This window comes from Carex rostrata, chromosome 25 (assembly GCF_964058835.1).
Source record: "Carex rostrata chromosome 25, lpCarRost1.2, whole genome shotgun sequence".
NCBI lineage: Eukaryota > Viridiplantae > Streptophyta > Magnoliopsida > Poales > Cyperaceae > Carex > Carex rostrata.
In genome coordinates this window covers 1,365,031-1,381,790 of record NC_135942.1, presented here as the reverse complement: position 1 = coordinate 1,381,790, position 16,760 = coordinate 1,365,031, and the positions used below count along the sequence as shown (strand labels likewise).

At 31.9% G+C, this 16,760-nt stretch overlaps 1 protein-coding gene and 1 long non-coding RNA gene across 7 annotated transcripts; one reads left to right on the top strand and one right to left on the bottom strand.

The window, feature by feature from the left end:
• Positions 1-708: 708 nt before the first annotated feature.
• Positions 709-1,300, top strand: LOC144576129 (uncharacterized). Its single transcript, XR_013518602.1, has 2 exons — positions 709-1,016; positions 1,077-1,300. It is a non-coding gene; the product is annotated as an uncharacterized LOC144576129 (long non-coding RNA).
• On the bottom strand, positions 1,121-7,810 carry LOC144576128 (OVARIAN TUMOR DOMAIN-containing deubiquitinating enzyme 9-like). 6 transcript variants are annotated; one of them, XM_078326399.1, is made up of 12 exons: positions 7,582-7,810; positions 6,364-6,513; positions 6,128-6,223; positions 5,270-5,415; positions 4,628-4,701; positions 3,231-3,285; positions 2,832-2,906; positions 2,574-2,647; positions 2,439-2,487; positions 1,897-1,981; positions 1,724-1,788; positions 1,121-1,389 (listed from the first exon to the last, which is right to left on the bottom strand). In XM_078326399.1, exons 2-11 carry the CDS (start codon positions 6,497-6,499, stop codon positions 1,724-1,726), a joined length of 855 nt encoding a protein of 284 aa, XP_078182525.1. In that variant the 5' UTR covers positions 6,500-6,513; positions 7,582-7,810; the 3' UTR covers positions 1,121-1,389. The 6 variants fall into 6 exon arrangements, with proteins under 6 accessions (XP_078182525.1, XP_078182523.1, XP_078182524.1 ...); XM_078326397.1 differs by having other exon boundaries at positions 1,121-1,406; positions 1,732-1,788; positions 7,582-7,809; XM_078326398.1 differs by having other exon boundaries at positions 1,732-1,788; positions 7,582-7,809.
• Between the last annotated feature and the right edge of the window lie 8,950 nt (positions 7,811-16,760).

Here is a 16,760-nt window from a genome sequence, read left to right as displayed (position 1 = left end):
GTACAACGATATGAAAATAAAAATAAATAAAGGGTGAACACACAGATGTGATAACTAAGTTTAAAAAAATAAATTTTGATGAGGTTGTTACTTGTATACTATGGACTGCCAAGCACCCGAGCTTGGCAAAGATCTTCATGTTCCTTGTTCTGAATGGTAGAATACTCACACAAGATATACTGATACGGAGGCAAATACAATGTCAATTAGGTTTGGAGGTTGATATCAGCAAAGTTTGGGATTAATCTAATCCAACGAGGAACAACAATCCAACACATCTGGATATCATCAGTGCAGGCACTCAGAAGCAACATTTCCAATCGCAGTAGGTTTAAAGAGAAAATTTGGATCTCATGGTTCGTATGTACGACTTGGGTAATTTGAAAACAGCGAAACAAAAGAGTTTTCAGAAGATCCTCTCTTACTCCAGAGATTCTAGAGAATAGGATTTTTAATGAGTGTAACCTTTGGTTGAGGTTTTGTTAACTTTCCAATGTTTTATTCAGTCTTTATTTTACTGGTAAATTGTAGTTTAGCGAGTGTGAGGAGCAGGACAAATTTGATGCTCTATACTTTTGTAAGATGTACATTGTTAGAGTGCCTTTTGTGCATTATGTTAAATGCAACAACACTTCTGTCATGGTATTTCAAAAAAAAAAATAGTTAACTTTGTTTGCCGTATTTTTCACTACTTGGATAATAATCAAATTCTACGTGAGAATTGCACGATAAAAAAAAAATTCTGATGAGACCATTTAAGGTACAAAACTTATTTTCTTTCTCCTATAAAATTAATGTGCAAACCGAGCTAGAATCATGTAAATCATCTACTAGGCTTATATACTAGCATCGTTTCCATGGACAAGTGAACTTGTTTGTAGTTTTTATCAAGAGTTGTATCACTGTTTGCTTGCCAAATAATCTTTGCAAGAGGTCGACCATGACTTAGGCTTAATCCGGCTGATTGTTCTGCCTATCTTATCAAGTACTCACAAAACGCTGATAAATTTAAGTTTGTAAACTGCATATGACCGATGCTTCTTCGGAATTACCTCTTTGGATTGTTAACTAGCTAGTGTAAAAAGGTGCAAAATGGGAATCTAAAGGTTAGACCAGCATATAATAAGTTGCATTTTCTATAATATTATTTTAATGGGTTTCTCAAGGATCAACTCTTATTCATTAATAGAAAAAAAAAAATACCGCGAAGGGAGTGTCATGCTCATGGCAACCATCTCACATGAAGCTATTTAACAATTAACAATGGATAAATACAAGACATAAATTATCAAGTCTTGAATCATCATTATGCATGGCGATCTATTACACGTTACTTATTACCAAAATGCCACCATTTCTTCTTCTTCTTTGTTTCCCACAAAGGTAGCTCTGCATCATAGAACAGACTATATCATAACACAGTCACGCTATCACTGGTCAAATCATATGAACTTGAATAATACAATTAAGCAAATTTACATTAACTATCATTCAGTTTCAGTATCTAGCAATATATTCTGGTAGTAAGATGTCATTATTACTTCAAAAGTACAGTACTAAATGAGAGTTTGCAAATTAACCGACCATCTGGGGTGACAATATGCATGTTCCACAGCGATAAAATTGATTACTAGGAAAGATAATCAAGAAAAAAGAAGCACAAAATCATACCTTTCTGAAAAGAAAGAGAATAAAATAAAAGAGGTCAAGGAAGTGAATGTACCTACTCACCTCCGTTGGGATAAATCGAGTTGTAATGCACCTCCGCCCAAAAGCTTAAAAATATCACTGCACAGCAATAAAATGCACAAACTTAATTTGAAACACGGGATTTCTCCTTCTAATTGGAAGTGGGGTTGGAAAAGATGCAAATCATGGAATATATTATAATTGTACCTCGTTTTGACTTCTCAACTTTAGGAAGAATTTCTATGTAGCATGTATCCTTGAAAGATGTTAGCACAAATATTTTGACACCATACTGCATTGCAAGACAAAAGTACCAGTCAGGATAATCAAACCAGAAAATAAAAAAAATAAAAAAAAAGTAAAGGAAAATATGCGAAAATATCAAGTGCATAAAACATGAAATATCATGCATGCCGTCAAAATATGGGAAACACCACCTATCCTCCTCTACTAATTACCTTTTCTAAACAATCTTAAACTACCCTTATCTTTCATTTAATTGAAGCAAAGCAAGTGCAATAGAGGGACAGTTTGGAGATCTTTTGTACAAATTTGAAAAGGAAGTTTGTTTATCCTACTTCGAGATTCTTTACAAGGGTAATCTGTGATGTTTAAATTACACCGTGTCTTTAAATTATTTAAAGGCACACATATGGTATTTCGAAATTTTGCAGCAGTACATGAAATTGCCCAAGTGTTTGAAAATTAGAATCAAAACAATATACAAGGATATGGAAGTAAAGCCATACCGTGTCAGCAGCAGCTTGCAAAGTAACATGATCACCCCATTGTCCACTTCTGTTTTTACAATATGTAATATTAAATAAATTAAATTGCAAGCTATTATATTCTCTTAATGAAAACCAAAAGGCAATTGATCATACTCTGACAGCTTCTCTAAATAGTCATTGTAAGGCATCGGTACATATCCCTCGTACATCTCACGGTGTGATTCAAGCTGCATTATAGTAAAGAAATTTTAATTTGAGATCCTTTTTTTTTAAGTCTTTGAATTGTCATTTTTTTTTTGTATTTATTTGTTTGCCCTCTATTGCGATTTGAGTGAAGTCATGGAAATTTAAAAAGCAAGGATGAAACGTAAAGCACAAGTCAAAATGGTAGAAAGAAAAGTTTAAAGTTACCTGACTGACAATCTGCTGCCTTACAAATTGGTGGTGCTCAGGGCTCCGGTAAAATTGATCTGACAGTGCTCTAAACTGTATATAATAGGAAATATCAGCTGTTGACTTTTGCAAAGTACAACTGGAAGGAATAAAAGCTGCACAGGCATTAAACCAACAACTACAATGTCATGTTTAAGTTTTGACCATTTGTAGCGTACCAGTGGTGTTGAGCTCATATTTCTCATATCAAACTCATGTCTAATACATTGGTTTGTCTTTCTTATTGTTTCTAGTGTTTATAAGTGCTTATGAATCGCACTGAATAATTTATGTTACGATACTAAGTTGGTCAATATCATGACCCAATTAGCAAACCCAAAACACAAAAAGAAAATGCCAAAAGCAACATATACTAACCTGACAATTACCATCTCCTTGCACCTTTCTCTCAACTACATCATACAACTGCAACCTATATAACATATAAAGATATTTGTAAAGTGCTAAGGCGCCTTGTATACAAAGTTACAAAGATTGATTTGACCAATTTTCTACTCCAATAAGGACAACTAGCAGAGAAAAGGAGTGGTCTTAATACTGAATTCTAAATATTTTAAGGTTTACAATATATTTTAATGATTAGAATGGTTCACAATATATTCTGTGGTAACAACATAACTGTGTACTTTTTTCCTTAGTTACAAAATTCAATCAAATAAAAAAAATTCAAATAAACAATTTTTTCCCAAGTAGTAATTATATTTTGAGTCCCCCACAATTGTTCAACTAAACCACCACCATTGAGTCACTGACAATCATATTAATTGCGCAAAAATCTATATGGTAGGTTGACAAAATTCTTGTGCTGCTATTTACACTGGAGAATTTCTGAACTACAAAAAAAAAAACTGGTTTTGTCAAATTGAAATGACCAGTTCTGTATTAATCTTTTGTTTACTTTTTGAGGTCAGAAGAAAAGTGTTAATTTGTAGGTAATATGGCAAAGTAAAAAAAATATATGGAAAAAAAGAAATCTAGTTTTGGAGAGTGATAGACATAGCGCAGAATTTTTTTAAAAACTTGATGACAATTTCAAAGATTTCAAATGTGTATTATTGTAGCAAGAACGATAAGTAAAGAAAAATGCACCCAAGTAGATCCTACAAGAACCGGCATTTCATAATCATTTACTACCATGATGCTAAAACAAAATAAATTAAGAGGGCTGTGATAGAACTGGAGATAAGTAAGGTAATGTTTATTTCTTTTTTAATATCTATAAGGGCACCTGGAACTGGAACTTACGAGTAAATCCTACAAGATAGTTATTCGCACCGCGCATGTACGACTTGGGCAATTTGGAAACAATGTAACGAAAGAGTTTTCAGAGGATCCTCTCTTCCTCCAGAGATTCTAGTGAGCAGGATTTTTAATGAGTGTAACTTTTGGTTGAGGTTTTGTTAACTTTCAAATGTTTTTTCAGTCCTTTTAAATTTACTGGTAAATAGTAGTTTAATGAGTGTGAGGAGCAGGGCAAACTTGATGCTTTATGCTTTTGTAAAATGTACATTGTATGAGTGCCTTTTGTGCATTATGTTTAATGCAACAACACCAGCTTCTGTCATGGTATTTTAAAAAAAAAAGACATTATCTCACACTACAAAAACAGTTAATAACGTTTTGATGCCAGTGGCCCTATTTGATTCTACAAACTAAGAGGGGGATGGTTTATGATATCAAGCATAGAAAAATATACAAAAAATATGCTTACTAATATATATCCAATAAAACATGGCACATTTTAAAATATGTACCTGTCTGTTAGTCTCTCATGGTCAGTAGTGGCCTCATCATAAGAAGGAATCGCTCCGTTTATCCTAGGCACATGCTGCACATTAAAAAATTGAAATGATATTAAAACAAGAAAAATAAGAATATGTAGTACACTATTATACAACAACATGCATCCTGTGCTAGCATAAATAAAGAATTTTACAAGTTAACAGAAGTTTGTTCATTACATGATAGAAATTTCAGAATTATTTGGACCATAAATGACATACATTGAAACACTAAATCTGACATATATTAGGTAGCCACTTGTGGAAAATTCTTCTTTGTATAGATCAATTTAATTCTAATATTGCAGCAGTAGTGCTGAAAAAACTAAAATTAATTAACAAAAAAGACAACAGAATTGTTGATATGACATGTCAGCCAAAAATATCTAGAAAGGATCCCTCGAACTACCACTTTCCTTAAAACATCTCTAACTTGAACAACACACACCTACAGGGTTGGTGTGAAGTTCCAAAATAGTGCATGCAGGATACTAGTAACCTACTATGCGTTTTCTGCTTTAGTTTAAATATATACTGCATCTAAAATTTGAACCAAACGCTACAGATTAGAAATATTGTTAATATGAAATAGACCAAATGATAGAATGAACTCACACGAATAGGAACCATTTGGTACAATCTTTTCTCCATTTCATCATCAATTTCAGAGTAGTTTGACAGATCCATCCACTCTTCTCCTGCACCTGAATTTTGATCTGGACTTGAACTTGAGCTAGAGGGGCCTGCATCACCATCATTTCCTACATTATATTAGAATTATAAATAGAGAAAACAATTAGCAAAGGTTAAGTAGGAAAAAAAAGAACAAATAAAGCAAATCAATCCAATTGCGAAATAAGATGATCATATAACATACTAGACTTGAAATTGAGGAACATTTATGGAAAATAACGCCTGATAGGAGTTAAAATTACTTCTATAACATGATACCTAGTTGGTCTAGAAAATTGAGCTGATAGAAAAGGCACCTAACATTTGGACGAAAACTTATTAGAGAAAGGTTCCAGGTATAGGATTATCCAAACCTGAAGCGATACTAAACTTTTCAATAGTTTTTATCATTTTGGCTCTTCTAAATTTTAATCCAAAACCTATGAGAAAAAAAAGTCGCATCTAAACTATTGCAAGTATTGTTTTGAAGAAAGAAACATACAAAAAAGCCTATTCTTTGAAAAACTACTTATTTCATTGTTTCGATGATATTTAATCATTAAAAAATACTTTTGGAGAAAAACATTAGATTTGCATCAGCGTTTCACATGGAAGTTTATATTTTTCCATTAAAGCTTGTAAGAATATACAGTTGCAATCCATCCTTATTTCCAAGTTAGAACTCCCAAGGATAAAAACAGTAATTGCTAAAAGCTGGAGAATGCATATGTTTTAATTTACATTAGAGAACTTTTAATAGAATGGTCCACGGATCTAAGAATAATTACCAGAAGAATATACCTGAGCTGTAAACTCTCATAGCAGAGGCAGAGTAATCATGCGGGTCGTAAGAACCATGCAAGTACCTTTCATCTGAATGTGATGATCTAGCTACCTCTGCAACATTTTTCATATGATTCTTTGTTATGACATCTCAAATTCCAGATAGTTCTCTTTTGCTTGGATTGGGGTTCTGTAATATTCCTAATTTGAGTAATTTTCCATCTTAGTGTGATAATTTGAGGCACCAAAGTTACCTTCATTTGAATATAGAACATCAGTGTAGTTGAAATCATTTTGGGGCTGGTTCAGATCTCCATAGTAACTGGTGTTTGGAAAGGGGCCATGAAACAAGTCATAGCCCCAAAATACATGCTGATCCCTCTCATACATGCTTCTCGGCAATCCTTGCATGGCAAAAAATATATATATATAATAACATAATTTAACCAGCAAAAACTGCACAATTGATCAAAAATATCTAATCTCTTTAAATTTGCATATGAAAAAATGATAAAAATGAAGACAAATCCTAGACGACTCCTGATTAAAGGTGAAGTGCCAATATAAATAAATGAAAATGTATATATGTTTCAAATTTCAATCAGGTTTCTTACATGGTGATCTATGTACACCAAAAATTATCCTGATTAACATAAAAATTACCATGCGGTCCTTTAACAGTAAAGTGTAACTAATTGATCAAACCTATCTAATCTGCACTGAGAGATAATACTAAATTGACATTTACTTTCTTCTTTCAGTTCCAGCCTAATTGTCTACCAAGAACAACAACCAACCAAAATATGAGATCCCCCCAAAACTCATTTTTACTGTTTTTAGTTCTCTTTCTGAAAATTAAACAACAACGAATGATATAATCTCAAATGATATGATCTCACTCTAGCATCCAATAAATAGAACCTCTATTTTCCTTCTCTGTTTAATAGGAAAAAAAAAAGGTCGCTTCAAAATAGGAGCAAATTTTGCTAAATTGCATAATTTCTAATGGAAGTACTCCAGTGAAATAAGAAGCTAATCTCTAATTTCATGATATTAGGCTTAGAAATCTCAGAAGTGCATGGAATTATTATATATTCACAAAAGCTAATACTTATTGTTAATAAAAACTAAATTTTTAAAGCAAGAAGCTCTGGCTGAAACATCTCAAAAATAAAAAAATAAATCAAATACTTCTGTTAGGAAATAAACAATAATATGCCTTCACTCCATACTATTAACAGTAAAAAATTAACATAAATTACGATGCAAAGAATGCTTGAAATAGTAATAAATTGATATCAGAAATTACGAAAGTGCTTATCACAGCTCAATTCTAGATACTGATCTAATTCGTCAACCTTCAAAATTTAACAACGAATTACAAGCAATCCGGTGCAATCAGTGCTCCAATCAAAGAGTATTACTATCAACACAAGCGAAAAAACAAAATCGAAAATTACAATAATACTTACGATAAACGCAATTCGAATACAGGTACGATAAAATTTAACGCTTCCAATGTCACATGCAATCTCCGTGAGGCAGCAAGAGAGGACGAAAACGAGAGAGCGGGGAGTGAGATTAAATAGAGATGGCCTTGGTTTGAGAGAGGAGGAGAGAACCAAATGGACGCTAGAAAATCAAATTCTAGATCCTCTGATATTTAATTTTGTATATTTTAATGTGGCAAGCAGTTAGCGAACTCAATTTGTCCTTTGCTCGCTGTAACAAACTAACAATAAAATAACAAAAAGGCATGTTAATAAATCGATACGGAGAAACTAATGGAGTGGGGGCGGTCCGATTCCCAGTGGTCACCGTCCGATGCCCGTTCAGATTCGTGTGCTACTGATCTTCACGAATCATACAGTAGTTCACGCGTTCAGATTCGTGTGCTACTGGACCATGGACCCCACCAGTAGTCACTTTTACTTAAAGTTTAGGCTTACTGGTAAGTGCGAGTAATTAGCACTGCAGAGTGGCGAGAGTCGAGAGAACTTGATTACTCGAGGCAGTCAAGCAGAAGGAGGATGCCTTGTCAGATGTCAGATATACCCTTCTCATTTTGTAAATTTACATAATTCGTACTCTAGAGTTAATTTTGACATCCAAAAAAATTATTATCACAAGGCTTTTCCTTTTTTATAATATTAGGTACTGCTCAGCAACTTTTCTAATTTGATTCTTTGTATTGATATATTTGTTTTTTTATTTTCCATACAAGTTGAGAAAAAGCAGCTGATCCACTCCAAATTAATTATTTATTAGAAAGTTGATAACAGTATCCACGCTATAGTACCCACACTTTACCCGCGGGGGAACCACCGAAAATTAAATGTGAAAAAATAACTTTTTGTGGTAATCGCAAAAACTCCACAATTTAAATTTTTTTCCTAAAGTATTAATATCTATGCACGGAAGTATTTATAGCTATGAGGTGAACAATTATTTATTGTGCGGGTACTGTAGCGCGAAGATAATAGTACCCGCATCATTGTACTCGCACTGTACCTGCAGGGGGACCACCGAAAATTAAATGCAGAAAGATAACTTCCTGCATGGACTGCAAAATCTCCATAATTTTAATTTTTTTCCATATTATTAATATCTACGTAGTATTTTCTTTCAAATGAGATCCATGTTGACGTACTTTCAGACTCGTCGTCGTGCAAGTATTTATACCTCGTCGTACAAGTATTTATACCTATTCTTGCATTATTTTTTACATATGACACTGAAAGTATTAATATCTAAGTATTTATACTTATACATTGAAGTATTTATATATATAAGGTCAACTATTTTTGTTAGAGGAAGGCTAACGCGGGAATGATTGGAGAACTCCGAAAAGGATAATCATAACAAGTCACGCATAAAAGTATTAATATTTTTTTAAGTGTTAAAATCTTATCTTCTAAGTATTCATAACTACGAAGGTATATGTTAGTTTGTAATAATCTAGAAGTCAATAATACGATAAATTAATCATAAAGGTTCATGAATTGAATGTTTATTTATATATCATTTTGTTGCCGTGAGTATTATTGCATTTATGGATCATTTCGAGTTCATGACTGAAATTGTGAAACTCCATAATATAGATGATATATACTCTTAAAAGGTCACTGACCAAGGTAATTAGCAGGAACACTAATTACCGCTATAAGGTTAGTATGTGGATTAAAAGATGGTTAAGTTTTACAAACCACTTGACACGAGATGTCATTTTAATCACATAGATACATGTTCTAGGAACATGGTATTTGACAGACCCCGAATGAAACATTAAATAGAATTGTGTTCGTGTCATTAATGTTTTCATTCAGTGTCCAAGTTCTACAGTATGAGGTATTTATCGTTCCCACTAAGAAATATATATGAGTAAGTGTTATCTAACGTTGTCCGTAAAAAGCAGCCATAACGGTAGCATTTCCATATGTATAACTTAGCTGAGGAAGTGATAGTCTGCCAAGAATACTATTTGTCCCTTGTATCTCTATACGAGCTATAGCATCACTGGGCCCCTTGATAGAGTTAGATTATCTGCATGCAGTATAATTACAAGAGTAATTATATTTGATAATCTACTCAAGATCAATAAAAGATACAGTTACCAAGGATGACACACATCTACCTTGAAACTGATCTGATAGCTATGAGACAGAAGAACTGACACAAGTAAATTGTTTACTGGATCGTGATATTGTACAGTACAGCATCATCTGTGTAATTGGATGGTCATGATGTGTTGCCAGACGCCACCCATGATTATAGAAGTTAAAACAGTTTTAACTCTGTTTACCAACATAACACAGATCCTATTGGGTCACACCATATAGGAGCTACTCGGAGAATCTTACTAATTAATTATAAATTGATTATAATTAATATTAAGATGGTTATAATTAATTATACATGATATAATTAAATTATAAATGTCACTTAGAATGACAAGCAGAAACAACGGTTAATTTATAAACGTACACGTTACGTTGTATAAAAGTTACCGAACCACAACCGAAAAGAAATATAATTGTATATGACAATTATATATATTTGATTTGGATTTTAATTTGTTAATTATGGGTTTGAATTATGGATTTAAAAGCCCAAAATAATCAAAGCCTTAATTAAAATTAAAAGCCCAAAAGTCAAAGCCCAAAATCAAAGCCCAACACAATTCATGCCTTAATGGACCAAGGGTAAAATGGTCTTTTTACCTTGGTGCTGACTTCCCATGTGTTGACATGTGTCATGTGAGGTGGCAAGGGTATTTTGGTCATTTCACATGATAAAAGGATGAGGTGTCAAGGGCTTTTGGTAAATAGATTTGTTTTGAGGGGTATTTCGGTCTTTTGCGAACCTCCTCAAAACTCTATAAATAGAGGGGTAGGGGTAGAGAGAAAGACTCACTAATTCACGTGTTAATCTGATTACTTCGTTAATCGGTTTTTCTCTCTTCCTTGATTTCGGTTATTTCGAGATTAGGAAATAATATATTTTGTGTAATCCTGCGGTTTAGCTTTTAAGCAAAACCGAGTTACTTCGGGACACAAATATATTTATTTCATCATTTTCTCGGTGAATAGTATTTTTGCAGAATTCCGCGGTTTACAGTATTTCTGGCAGAAGAAATAAATCGCTCTCCGGTTAGTCCTGGTGGATAACCAATAGAGGTATCACACGTGTGATACTGCGAGTCGATTCCATCCCTGGTGAGGCTCTACTCGCTCGGTCTGCATTCCAACTGAGATTTGGAATCAAGGTATAAATTGTTATATTAATCTATTTAATTTGTAAATAGATTTAATGCTTTAGGAAATCAATTATAGAGTAGATCTGTAAATAGGATTAAACGAATCTTCTTGATTCATTTAACCCGTAGCTTAAGTTAGATGTAAAAATTTTTGTTTTACTCTTTCCGCAGCTTAAGCTAATTAAATGGGTTTGAACCGTTCCTCAAAACCCAACAGTATACATATTTAAGTATTTTTTACGTATGACACTGAAAGTGTTAATATTTAAATACTAAAAGTATTTACATCTATGCATTGAAGTATTTATTTCTATGAAGTCAACTATTTTTGTTAGAGAAAGGTTAACACGAGAACGATTGCGGGGATTGTAAAAGGGAAACTATATAATTAGTGGGGACCATAATATATTATTTCTCTAAGTGTGGATACTGTAGCACGATTACTATAGCACGGGTACGTGCGAGTACTGTAGCGCGGGTACTAAAATGATTATTCTATTTATTATAAACTGCATTTGGGATCCATTCCAGATAAATTTTGCCTCTAATTAGCCGAAATTTTTTACTTTTACCATCTTTAAAAAAAAAGTTAAACCAAATAACCACGATTTGATCATAATTCTATTTTTGACACGGCCACAGTTTGAAATTGCGGATATAAATTGGCAATTCGCAACTTCGTGTTGAGGACACATTTCATTTTTTTTTCTTAAAACTTTGATTTTCATCATCAATTGTCCAAGAAAATCATTGGATTGGACCATAAAATGTGTCATCAATATGAAGCTGTGGACATCCAATTTTTGTCCACAATTTCAAATTGCGGTCGTATCAAAATTGAAATTCTAATCAAATCGTGATTATTTAGTTTAATATTTTTTTAAGATGGTAAAAATAAAAAAAATTCAGTTAATTAGACTTAGAAAAATGTCTATGAAAATTCTAATTTACTTTGTTTTTAATTCTAAGATCCAATTTTCTAAAATTTTCAACAAATAAATTGTAATTAAATCGAGTTGGAAGATAACATGTGCATAAAGCTTGGATGAGTTTAAGATTATCGAAACCGCTTGTTTAACTTAAAATTATCAAATTGGTTCCATAAAATGAATTTAAACCGTTGATCTCCATCTATTAAACAAGCTAACAGTCTATGTTCTACAATTTATTTATTTTGTAGTTTATTTTGTTAATATTGAGATGTCGAAATTTAAAAAAAAAAAATGATGAATTCGTTAGATAGATCGAGATCAACAGTTTAAGACTTTAAGTTCATTGTTTGAAATAAATTTAACAATTTGTTAGATTAAAACGTGTAAATTTCATGGTAAGAAACTTTAGTCGACAACAGGTTGCAACTTAAACAATCTAGTTTTTTCAAATAAAAAAAAAATCTAGTTATTAAATTGTGCACCTCGATGGGAATAAATGACTAAAATTTACAAGGAATTGAGATTTTGATGGCACCGAAAATTTACCGCAGTGATTGACAAGATAAATTTTGTGTTGAATTAATGCTAAATCCATAAAATTTATTTTTACAAAATCTAATAGCTGGAAATCAAGATGGAAATTTATTTTTCCAGATCGTAATGAGCGCTTGTGCAAACTTAAAATGACTCCAATTTTGATGTCTCCATTATTTACTTCTATTTTTAAAACTTCAGTAGCTGTAAAAAAAAAAAAAAAAACCATTGTATATGTTATATAACATTTTCTTTATACACATGTAAAAATAATAATGATAATTTAACTTTATTTTGATTGTAATCAGAAGCTGATAAAAATACAATGATGTAGATAATTTTTGGACTATATGTTTTAAGTTTTAACTCATTGATCTATGTAAAAACAAAGTCGAAAAGGGCTAATATTCTATGTATACATGAAAAAATAATATAGATCACATATAACAGTTTAATTTTGATAAATAAGTTTTAAAAGCTTTATAACTAAAAACTTAAAAAATAAAGATTCAATGATTTCATGATGAAAAAAAAATATTGAATCTCAATCTCTCAAAAATAAGACTTACAAAATTCTGCGTGTATTGATCAGACAGTTCAAATACTTTCTACGTGGAGTCAGGTTAACGGTCAGATGCGAACTCCGTATCTGTACTCTGTAGTAATGTATAAGCAGGGAATCTTTAGCTTTGATTACATAATAAATGCCTAAAATGGAGTGAAGTTGACCAGGTCAAATCTGTCTGAGCGCAGACCCCGTAGAGAGCAAGGAATATTGACGAATCACGGATTGACACGTGGATCATTAATTAAAGCTGTCCTATTTGGCATCAGAGAGAATTAATTGTGGCAGGGTCTAGGTTTACGAACTTGCCTTCTTTTTCTTCTACCATCAATTTAATGTTTTCCTAATTTATTTTACTTGAATTCTTTTCTGAAATAAAGAACCACGTGAATACGTGATGAAAATATATACAAGGATTTGTGCACAGCTGTACATTAAATTAGTGTTTTGCTTCCTCCCAAATATTCTTATTTATAATAATTTGTAAACCTTAAAGAATGTGTTAACTGTTAACTGTTACAATTTTTATAAGGAAAAATTTTCAATTAACATGTGGAAAAAAATTAAGTCATGCATAATCAGATCATAGAGCACTCTGCATCCAGTATAGTGTTTTCTGAATTATTGGATTCAAATCTTAAATCTTATCACCTCATAAAAAAAATTACCTGAATTTTATTAAACGGTTTGGATTGCACGGCATATTTAATTAACTCATACATTATCACATCATAGAGCACTCCACGTCCAGTAAAGTGTTACGAGCCGTTCGATTCAAATATCGAATCTGCCCGCCTCTTAAAAAAAATGTAAATTTTATCGAACGGTTTGGATCACATTATCTAACAATTCTACGTGGTATTTAATTAACTCATACATGATCAGATCTTAAAGCACTCCACATCTAGTAAAGTGTTATGATCAACTGCTCGATTCAAATCACGAATCCGCTCACTTCTTAAAATTTACCGTAAATTTTATCGAACGGTTCAGATCAGATTATCTAACCAGTAAATGTTATTACTGCAACCACTGAGCCATCAAATCCATCATCCATCACAAATTAAAATTAAGGACATCCGTAGTACCAATTTTTTTTTATTTTTTTTATGGCAAACCGTAGTACCAAAACTTAAATGGAACTTAAAAGCTTGAATTTGAACATAAATAAAGTGGGTCAGATGAGACCCATACTCAGGGTCAGGGATGATGCTAATGTGAGTCGGATACAGCTCAGTGATTGCTAAATGGTAATAAGGGTTTCATTTAATACGTTGTTCCAATCCAAGTATAGTTCATGCATTTTCCTATGAGTGAGATAAGTTAATATGCATGCATATTACGGATTGGTGTGTATTATGAAATGTATTTTTACAACCCAGCAATTATATTAGCAATTGAGACATCAAATTAGCAATCCAAAAATAATTATCATTGTAGATGCTCTAAACGACAACGAACAAGTAAGAGCATAATTAGGGTGTTCAACGAACAAGTAAGAGCATAATTAGGGTGTTCTTAAGCTTATCAAGTATTTATATATATTTAATTTTGTAATATATCGAATTAATTTCAAATGACATATTAAAATCGTTGAAATTGATCTACTTCATGAGTAATGTACGTACAAATTTTTTTTATAAAATTCTAAACTAATTTCGTATAAAGTCAAGCGATAAATTTTAAAAAAAAAATTAATTATAATGTATTCATTTAACATCATTTTTCAGCTGAATTTACCAAAGAGTTTGATAAACATTATAATTTTGAGTAAAACTAGGGTGCTCTTAAGTTCACCAAGCCTCTTTGTGAACTTAACTCTAAAATCTATTGGGTTGACGTCAAACAACGAATCAAAACTGTTGAAATTCTTCTACCTTACAAGTGATGTGTCTACATGTAAAAATTTTAAATTAATTTTGTATATAGTAAAGTGATCAAAAAGTGTCCAAAAAATAAATGCACTAAAATTAATTTATGAACCTTTTAATTTTGATTACTTTACTTTATACTAAATTAATTCAAAATTTCAAAAATTTCACATGTAGATGCATCACTCATATGATAGAAGGATTTCAACTGTTTAAATTTGTCGTTTGAAGCAAATTTAACAAATTTTAGAGTAGAATTTACAAAAAAAACTTTGGATGCTCAGAGAATAGAGCTATTCTCAGAGCAGAGCCATCCAAACGTGAAACTAAAATTAAGAATAGCGTAGGAATAGCTCTATTCCGCTATTCCGTGAAAATGTTGGGTTAGCGATTTAGCACCCGCTGGCCTTTGCTATTCCTAACATCAATCCAAACAACATTTCTACTAATCCGAAATAGCCAAAGTTAGTGCTATTTTTGAATCTCTCGGGTTAACACTATTCTCAATCACTAACCCAAAAATCACTATTATTGCACTAATCCTTGCACGATAGTGAACTTAGAAACACCTTAGTTTTACTCTATTTCCTCCTTCAAATATATATACACACACAAAATGTTTGAATCGTCCAAGAAATAGTTCAAATAGCTCTATCTAGATTAGTGTGTAAGATTAGTACGGAAATAGTACAATCCCAAATAGCGCGAAGACTACTAATTTTGTGTAATCGAAAAATGCATGTTGTTTGAATTATATTCATAAAATAGTGCTAAACCCACTATTCGTGCAAAATGTTATATTAGCAAAATAGTGATAATCTAACGCTATTTCAAAAAGATAAAAAATATTTAAATTGCATTCAAAAAAGAATAACAAAGTTATTTCCGAACCAGTGTTAATATTGTTCATGTAAAATACATACTATTCTCAACAGTTTTGGGTCACGGTGACCCGCTATATACAAACTACATACCGTTCGCCGTACAAAATCGTAAGGAAAAATATAAGATTCCGATTTAGACAGCTATGAGCTATCTCGGAAGATGAACTTATTGGTAATTTTTTGGGAAATTTTATTGACAGCCATCAGTCTGGCCTCTCACACTATTCCTTCAATTCTGCACCAGACAATGTCGAATTCAGATCCAGTGCAATACCTGACCGAGCAGAATGAGATCTGAGTCGTGAGTTGTAACCTGGCACGGATTTCAAAATCAACTTCATATATTTCAAAGTGAAGGGTTAAGATGGATAATGCATTTCATGTCTCATTGTGCCGATATTTTTATTTTATTCATTTTATAATACATTTTAATAAAAATAATCAAGATTTTCAAACAATTTAAAAATACCCAAGTCGCAAGAAAATCCTGTGACTTGGTTTCTTTTCTTTTTTTGTTTTTTGTTTTTGTTTTGTTTTGCTGGGACTTGGAATTAAGGCCCCAAGTCGCAGCTATATCTCTTTGAATTTTGAAAAATAAAAAATTATCGTGTTAAGAACAAATATTGAACAATCATAGATAATTCTTGTGGTTTGGATTTTTTTTTTTGCACTATATCTCTTGGAATTAAAAAAATAATAATAATTATCGTGTAAATGACATATATTGAACAATCATAGATAATTTTAATGATATTTGAATAATAAATGAAACCGTAATCCATTAAAAAATAAGCAAATGCACACAATAAATAGTAAATTCATCTTAAAATAATTATATGGGTAATTCTTGAATAATCTCTTAGGATTTTGAAAAAACTAATACCGATCGTTGTATATCTATCATTGATAGAAAACTTAAACTGAATTTTTGAGGCACTAAACAACATTCTTTTTGCAATTCTGATTCCTTCGGATGTCCGGGGGTTGCCTCCAGGTAAAATCTGGATCCGTCTCGTCCCCCCACCTTCTGAATTGTGGTCATACGCGCAAATTCAACTTTCCTAGCCAAAGTTATGGTTGTTTAAAGTTTTTTTTTTTTTTTAAAAAAA